Raw genomic sequence first — 8,368 nt, 5'->3', positions numbered from 1 at the left:
CAAGAAGAAAAACATCAACTAGGGGGATCAGGAAGGAAACATTTATTAAGTGCCTATTATATGCCAGTCACTGTGCTAAGCACTTTACAAATTTTATTTCACTCAATCCTCACAACCACCCTGGAAAGTAAGTGCTGATATTATCCCTATTTTACAGTTGAGGAAACTGAGGCAGATAGTATTTAATTAATTTGCCCAGGGTCACACAGCTAGTAAGTGTCCTGGAATAGATTTGAACTCAGGGAAGGCCTTATATAGGAGGCAGCAGCAGAAGTGTGATTTGAAAGAAGCTAGGGATTCTAGGAAGTAAAGGTATAGAGTGAGTGCATTCTAGACACAATGGGACTCACTTGTGCAAAAGAACTGAGTTGGGAGATGGAGGGTTATTTATGTGCAATTGCAGATCTGCTTGATTGGAAGGGTAATACTAAATAAGACTGGAAAGGTAGGTGGGATCCAGATTGTGGAGATCTTTAAAAGTCAGACTAAGGATTTTGAGTCAATAAGCACTTACTTATTAAGCGTCTACTATGTGCCACTCATTGCTAAGCACAATAGGGTGATGATCAAGGGCGTTCTTTCCAATCAATTTTATGAGTATTCCCAGTATTCCTCTCCCCCTTATAAAGCAGTCCTCTCTAAAGTGGTAGCTGTGCTCCAATCCCAAGGGATTGTGATCAACTAATCAGAAGGCGGGAATATAGGTCGTATCCTACCTTCCCAGTGATAGCCAATTTTTTGTCCAATGCAAACACACCTACTGTAATTGCCCCTCACTAATTTGTCCTGCATCCTCTCTCCACTGTGCAAACTATCCTATTATGAGCTGGGTGCACAACCCTGTTGAGTTGAGTTGGTGGAATCGTCAATTCCTCATTCTCACTCCCCGTATCCACTTAGGTGCCAAGCCTTGTCTTTACCTCCAAAATACTTCTTGTATCTATCCCCTTCTCTCTGTCACACATCAAGTACCACCCTAGTTGAGGTCTTTGGCACTGCTCGCCTGGCCTATTGTAATATCTTTCTAATTGATACCTCTGTCTAGGTCTCTCCCTCTCTAATTAATCTTCTATACAACAACCAAAATTATTTTCCTAAAATGAAGTTTACTTATTCTGTCTTTTACTCAGTAAACTCAAGTGACTCCTTTTTGGTTCTAGGAACAAACATTAGTTCATCTTTAACTCATTTTCTTAAATTTCTGTTTTTTAAGTTTTCTAACATATGTAACTATTAATAAACTAATACATTATATAACTTAGAAATAAGTAGATATACAGCAAATATATTGAGAGTATGTGCTCAAAAATGTTTCACTCAGAAGGGTGCCTTATTTAAAAAGTTTGAAGATTACTGCTACAGAGTATGAACATATCAATTGTTACCTTGTTAACATTAGAGGGAGTGACTTTTGATTGGTTTTGGGGGACTGGAATTATTGAAATTATGGACTGGGGTACCAGGGAGGGAGGATTCTAATATGGAGGATCCACCCTTCTGTAAGCCTCATAAAAGACTTTATTTTTTTACTTATCCTAATGCTCACAATAGCCTTTAAAGAACTAGGACAAGGGGCATCCTGTGTGTCCTCTAAAAGAAAAAGAGACTGCTCTCAGTTATACCATGCCTCAACTGTAGTGTCGCCATGGAACCTACCTCAGCCCCTGGTACCTCCTTACCTTAGAATATCCACCTTCCCCAGTGGCCTTCTTACCCTGGAACATCCATCTTCCCCTGTAGTTTTCCCATCCTGATACATCCCTCTGCCATGCTTTCCCCCTCCTCCTATCGTCTGAGTTCCTTCAAGGGGCCCCTGTTTTGGAGATGGGCCTAGGCTGGTCCCCTCTGGACTATGCTTCTGACACTCTGAACTTCACCATGCCCAGAGAGAGGTATCATCTCCCCTTATCCCACCCCTTTTCTGGTTTTCAGCTTCCTTTTTTGTATTGCCTTCCACATTAGGATAGAAACTCCTTGCAAGTAGGAACTTTCTTTTTGTTTCTATTTGCATCCTTAGCACTTAGCAGTATTTAGCACAGGGCTAGGGAACCTGTGGCCTCAAGGTCACATGTGGCCTTCTAGGTCCTCAAGTGCCACCCTTTGACTGAATCCAAACTTCACAAAACACACTCCCTTAATAAAAGGATTTGTTCTGTAAAACATGGACTCAGTCAAAAGGCTGCACCCAAGGACCTAGAAGGCCATATGTGGCCTTAAAGCCACAGGTTTCCCACCTCTGGTCTAGCATATAATAGGAGATAAATAAATGTTCATTGCTTTTCCTTGCCTCCAGTTTTGACAGCTAAGTGTACCTGTTTCTGGGCATGGATACACCTGTGAGTATGTAGTCACCCGTATGTGTACATTCCTTTGTGTACATAGTAATAGTGACCCTGAGTCACAAACATTAGCGTTACATGCTTTCTGAGCACAGATCAGAGACAAGAGACCTGGTAAAAGATTTTCCCCATTCAAAGAGATGTTGGTGGTTGATAGAATTCCTGCAGAAACATGCAGCAGAAGCAAATACAGGGTGTTCCAAAAGTTTTGGTGCACTTTTAAGCTATCAAAAATGGAAACTGCACCAAGACTTTTGAGATACCCTGTATATATTCACTTTCATGGGCTTCCTATGTAGAAGAAAGGCTATTTCTAAGGCAGCCTTCCAACCAGAGAAGGAAGATTTCCAGCAGAGGGAGATTTCTCTTGGAAATTGCCTTAAGAGCAATCTCAAATTTTAGTGCAGTACTGGGGAGGTAAAAGGGTGTGAGTCAGAGTGTGAATAGTGCCTCTCAGGTACAGTCAGGGACAACCACACCAATCCCCAGAATTCTTTGTTAACTGGCTCATCTCTTTATTTTTTTTTTTTCCTGCTTCCCAACTAAAAGGGGATTTTATTGATATCACAGCCCCATTAAACCCAGGAACAAGGCCTTGTTACAACAGACTACTCAAGAGCACTTCATCAGTCAGGGGAGCCAAACCAAAACTGGGTCCCGAGGCTGGTCTTTATTTGACCTTCTTCTTGGGGCGCAGATTGTTGGTGTGGCCGCACTTCTTCTTACGGCAGTTTACAGCGCGGGGGTGCAGGCGGGCATAACACTTGCGGCAGATCATCTTGTCACAGTTGTACTTCTGGGCCAGCTGGCGAAGGGAAGGCTCAATGATGCCCCCTCGAAGACGTAGCACCAAGTGCAGAGTGGACTCTTTCTGGATGTTGTAGTCAGAAAGAGTTCGGCCATCTTCTAGCTGTTTTCCAGCAAAAATCAGACGTTGTTGATCTGGTGGGATACCTTCCTTGTCCTGGATTTTGGCTTTGACATTCTCGATAGTATCACTTGGTTCGACCTCAAGTGTGATGGTCTTGCCCGTCAGGGTCTTCACAAAGATCTGCATCTCTGCAACGCTGTGCCCGCCGCTTGGCCACCTCGCCGAAGAGAAAGAGGCCACCGCGCTCATCTCTTTATTAATTCTTTCTCTTTAGGTCCAAGGACAGCCTAGTAGGCTTTCTCAGAAATTACCAAAATTACAGAAAGCCTTTCTCTAATCAGCTTGACCTGCACTCCAGAGTAAATTGGAGACATTTCTTTCTCCCATGGGCTACCTTTCCCTCTTCCATTCTCAAACCATGAATTTATAGGTTTAAAAAAAACTGCTAATAGTAATGTAACTTATTAGCAGCATTAAGCACAACCTGTCCACATAGGTTCTCTAAATATACTGATGCAGCTCATGGGTAACATGAATAGATGAGATCTGAGACCTAGGCTACCTCTGCCAAGGAGATGAGAACCAAGAACAGGATGGACACTGACAACAGTCTGGCTGGGGAGAGAGCAGGCACTCATGGAAGCTAAGCACTCTTTTTTCTGTCTCAAGAGGAATATCGGGCTGGAATTTTATTTCTCTGCCACACCTTGAAATTCAAGATAAAAGAAGACTTTCTTTGCTCACTTTTAAAAGGGTAGCCTTTAGCTTAGATTTGCAAGCACTCTTAACTAACCAGATGAACTATCATTTGTAATGACTTCTATTTAATTAATTTTCACTTGATCACCTGGACACATGTCCTGGATACCTTTTCTTAGAGACAATTCAATATGCTGGGGTACAATTCTTAGAAGCTTGGAGGTACTGTTTTCACAGGGACTGCCAATACTAGGACATATTCTGGTGGGCTTAAGTGAGAGCATGGCCCAGAGTGGTTTGACTGTGTTGGACAAGGGCCAGAGGTGTAATTGCTGGACCACAGACAGACTTGAGAGAGGTCCCAACTGGAGGAAGTCATACAGCAGGAATTCCAACCTCAAAGCCCACTATAGGACCCGCACCGGAAAGAAGCCCTACTCCTGGACCTGGTTCAAGTGCCATGGACTTTCACTGGTTTAAAGAGGCAGATAGTCTACCAGCCATACCCATGCCACTTGTATTCCTAAAACTTCTCCCAGTCTCACTACCTTCCCTGCACTTGAAATGTCAACAGTGAATCTGCCCCAGGGACCGATGCCTCCTCTCTTTCTCCCTTCTTTCCTTTCTTTCCTTCCCCTCTTGTTCCTGGCTCCTGTGGAGTAAGTGAAATGGACATTTTCCAGAAATATTGTGGCCCTAGGCTAGCAAGGACTGAGCACTATGACATCCCCCCCCAATACTGTTACAACTCCGAATTGTCCATGGATGGGACCATGCTATCGATGACATTCTCTACTCCTAGCAATCCCTCTGGACTCCTTTTTGGACCCTTGCCTGATGTCTCTTTCCTGCCCTATTGGTTCTTAAGGGAGAATTTTGATTTTTTTTTTTTTAGCTTTTGTAGAGAGATAGAGAAAGCTTTGAACTGTCTCAACTCCCCTCACTAAGAGACTGTGGCAAAGTCATTTAACTTCTCTGGGTCTGTTTCCTATGATAAAATGGAGGTTAAATAAAGTTTTTGTATATTTGTGAAAACACTAAAATAGTATTTAAATTAAAAAAAAATAAAATGGATATGGTTTTGCCAAAGAAGGACAAATGATCAACAACCATATGAAAAAAACATTCTAAATAATAATAAGAGAAATGGACATAAATATAATTTGAGGTTTCAACCAATGCCCATTAAATTGGCAAAAATGATGAAAAATAGAAATAGTTAATTTTGGAGAGGTTGTGGGAAGATAGGCACGCTTATTCCCTCTTAGTAGAGTTGTAAATTTCTGGAAAACAATTTGTTACTATATAAGAAAAGTCACTTAAAGTATCCAGATCCTTTTAACCAGTATCATACCATTGGGCATATGCCCCAATGACATCAATGATGGAAAAAAAAAGTCCTACGTAGACAATCAGGGCTCTGAGATTGTCTTATTTTGTTGTGCTTCTAGATAGCTTCACATTATTACTAAGCATGGGGGAAGACTATCCATTGCCACCCTTAGGGTCTATGAGGAAATTTCTTTCTTATGAGGGAAACCTCTCTGTCCCTAGACAGAACAGTGAAAAACACCTACTCCACTTGTTGTAACCAATTATTTGTTAATCTTTTACAATATTCCAAAACCCTCCCCCACGTTAATCACCCAGGGATTCATATTTCTGAATTGAAGTGAGAGAGCTGTGATTGACAGTATGGTGGAGCCCAGCCTGGTTCACAGTGGCATTCTCTCTTGTGATTACAGACCCCATGATTATGGCACTGACTGGAACAGTCCTCAGAGCCATAGATGCCGAGGCCCTGACAACGTTTGTGGTAGCACACCATCTGCTCACCACACTTCGTGCCAGTGGCCACAATCTCAAAAGGATTATGGCTTTCAATTTCTGTTACAGCAAGATCACACCTTTCACCTCCCAAAATGAAGGTGCACAGAGCCCTAGACGGGGTACTTGTGTTTGCCCTGGAGCAGTGCAGGTCCCCACACTTGTTGAAGCCCCCTTTGGCAGGATAATCAGCTAGTGTGCATCCTCTGGAAAGCCCAAGCCAGAAGCATCTGTCATCGGACACGCGTGATCCTGTGCCCCAGAGTGCCTCGCACTGCTGCTTGTAAGTGGGGCAGGCCCCATTGTAACAGTAGCCTTCCCAGCATGGTGTTCCGTTCTCTTTGTATACATTTTCTGGACACTTGGCCTGTCGGCCATTGCAGTACTCAGCCAGGTCACAGACATCCTGAGCTCCCCGACAGAGTTCTCCCGCTGCTGTGAGATGACATGCCTGGCAGCATTCCCCTTCGACACAGTCAGCTCCTGGGGCCCGCCTACAGTTCACAGGGTTACAGCACTGATTCACACACTCCTCTGGAGGGCCACAATCACACTCCTCCCCTCGTTCCACAAACTTGTTCCCACACACAGGCCCTCCCTCAATCTGCTCCAGGTCTGGGAAGTTGGTCAGGCAGTTGGCCTGGAATATAGCCCCGCTAAGAAACTTCTGCAGGTTGTCCTTGCTACAGCTGCTGAACTGCTTGGGGTAGGCATTACTGACACCCATGGATTGCATGACACACCCGCCTTGCATCTTGCTGACCTCACACCGGCAGCCCTTAACATTTTCATCATGGTCCATGCCAAGGTTGTGTCCCATTTCATGAGCTATAGAGGTTGCTAGTCCAAATGGATGTGACTCATGGTCCTGGTTCACACCCCCAGAACCTAATGTGCACATGGAACCCAATCTGGCTAGTCCCACAACATCTTCTCCAAAATCCAGTGCTGTGATCAGCTGGGCATTATCATGCTTCTTCTTCTTGATAAGATTATTTTCCCTCCATTTCAGGAAGCTGTTCAGGGAAGACTGTATGTCATTGGTGATTGCAGCCTTGTTACCTTTGTCCCATATTTCCAGGCCAATTAGGACCACACGGAAATTGAGCAGCTGATAAAGCCTATCTATTTGATTCACGACCTCCTTCACCCTAGTACGTATATTCCATAGGTTTCCATATTTCTTGAACTCTGTGTACTCTACAACTACATAGAGCTCCACATAGTGAGTTTCTTTTGGAATGGATCCGGGTACCCAGCTCCGGGGCATGTTGATTGTAGCCATCTTTGTCTCTAGTTCTCCTTGTAGGGAAGCCCTGGAGATACCACAGAGGCTCCATTTCTTCTTAAAATAATTTTCTCTATAGACTACATGTTTTCCCTGGGCATTGCCACTTCTTTCCTGGATGCTGCCATATCTACCCTGGACTAGTGGTTCAATCAGATGGATGATAGGCCCAATCTGGAAGAAGCCCCGGATGCCATCACAGATGCTGATGCTGGCAGAGGAATCCTGGTGCCCCTCCACATGGCCCTGGTAGAAGCAGTGCTTTTCTTCCTTTGGCTGCTCAGTCACCTCTGTGCCATTAGCCAAAGTGTAGGTTTCTGTGTAGTCTGACCCCACCAGGTACCTGTTTCTAAAAAGGTGGAGGGTGAAGTTACTGTCTCTCAGGCCTAGGTGGTAGCGGACAGTCTCAGGATACACAGCTGTATCTGAAGAGAGTTCTCTCAGAATCCCTAAAATGGGCAACTGGAGAGGTTCAACCACTTCATACTGTTGCACGTGGGGAACCTGTGGCTCTGAGAAGTCCTGGTTCTCTCCAAGAGAGCTCCTCAGGCAGAAGAGAAGGAAATAGAAACAGAAGCCAGGGTGACAGGGGAACATCATGTAGAGTGGAAAGTGTCTGCCACCTTTCTGGGGACTAGCACTGCCCAACCACCTGTAAGGGTAGGGATGTGACCATGCAGAACATGCTGTGCCACACTGTGCTAAGTTATGCCTTGCTGCAGTGGCCCAGGCTGTGCTTTTCTCCTGACTGTTCTGCCTCCTCCTCTAGACCCTCCTACTCTCCCCGCTCCCACTTATGCATGAGAATCACATTGACCTCACAAAGGGCTCTTCTCCCAGCAACCCTGTGAGGTATTCCAGGAATAGAACAAATTGAGACAATTATAGTCCATCCAACTCTTACTACCAAATAAATTTACTTAATAATAGCATGGAAGGGACATCAGCTTCCATGTCCTCCTTCTCTAAGCCCAGTTGGTGCTTAATTCCTTTTGATTTCCTCCGGTGTTAAGGTTTTGTTTTATTTTGTCTGGTGCACATAGTAGGGACCTCAATAAATATTTTTTGGATTGAATAAATAAAATTCTTAAGATCTGTTAAGTTCTACTCAATAATTGTCACTGTTTTCCTACAGGTATCTTTCTTTGGCTTTCTCTTCTTAGCTGTCCTTTGACCACTTCCATCGATGACCATTTGGTTAACTTGCTTATGGGAATAGTGATTACAACAATTTTGCTTTTTTTCCACATTTTCTTCTTCAGTGAAACTCTTGCATCAGAGAAACATGTGATTGTAGGATCAAAGGGGCTTAGATTTAGAGCTGGAAGGGGCTTTGGATGCTGT

The 8,368-nt window shown here is 44.0% G+C and overlaps 2 protein-coding genes across 2 annotated transcripts; both read right to left on the bottom strand.

Annotated features, from left to right (window-relative positions):
• Positions 1-2,878: 2,878 nt before the first annotated feature.
• On the bottom strand, positions 2,879-3,446 carry LOC118853464 (ubiquitin-60S ribosomal protein L40). The gene has a single exon (XM_036763570.1). The coding sequence runs from the start codon at positions 3,394-3,396 to the stop codon at positions 3,010-3,012; it is 387 nt and encodes a 128-aa protein (XP_036619465.1). The 5' UTR covers positions 3,397-3,446; the 3' UTR covers positions 2,879-3,009.
• A 575-nt stretch (positions 3,447-4,021) lies between these two features.
• Positions 4,022-7,832, bottom strand: LOC118852628 (disintegrin and metalloproteinase domain-containing protein 8-like). The gene has a single exon (XM_036762289.1). It carries the CDS (start codon positions 7,622-7,624, stop codon positions 5,564-5,566), a length of 2,061 nt encoding a protein of 686 aa, XP_036618184.1. The 5' UTR covers positions 7,625-7,832; the 3' UTR covers positions 4,022-5,563.
• Between the last annotated feature and the right edge of the window lie 536 nt (positions 7,833-8,368).

Source organism: Trichosurus vulpecula, chromosome 6 (assembly GCF_011100635.1).
Source record: "Trichosurus vulpecula isolate mTriVul1 chromosome 6, mTriVul1.pri, whole genome shotgun sequence".
NCBI classification, from domain to species: domain Eukaryota; kingdom Metazoa; phylum Chordata; class Mammalia; order Diprotodontia; family Phalangeridae; genus Trichosurus; species Trichosurus vulpecula.
The sequence above is the reverse complement of the archived record's forward strand: the minus strand, read 5'-3'. Positions and strand labels throughout refer to the sequence as shown.

What these genes read in the sequence shown, in the direction of transcription:
- LOC118853464 (XM_036763570.1), bottom strand. Translation starts at nt 3,396, where the DNA reads ATGCAGATCTTTGTGAAGACCCTGACGGGCAAGACCATCACACTTGAG.
- LOC118852628 (XM_036762289.1), bottom strand. Translation starts at nt 7,624, where the DNA reads ATGATGTTCCCCTGTCACCCTGGCTTCTGTTTCTATTTCCTTCTCTTC.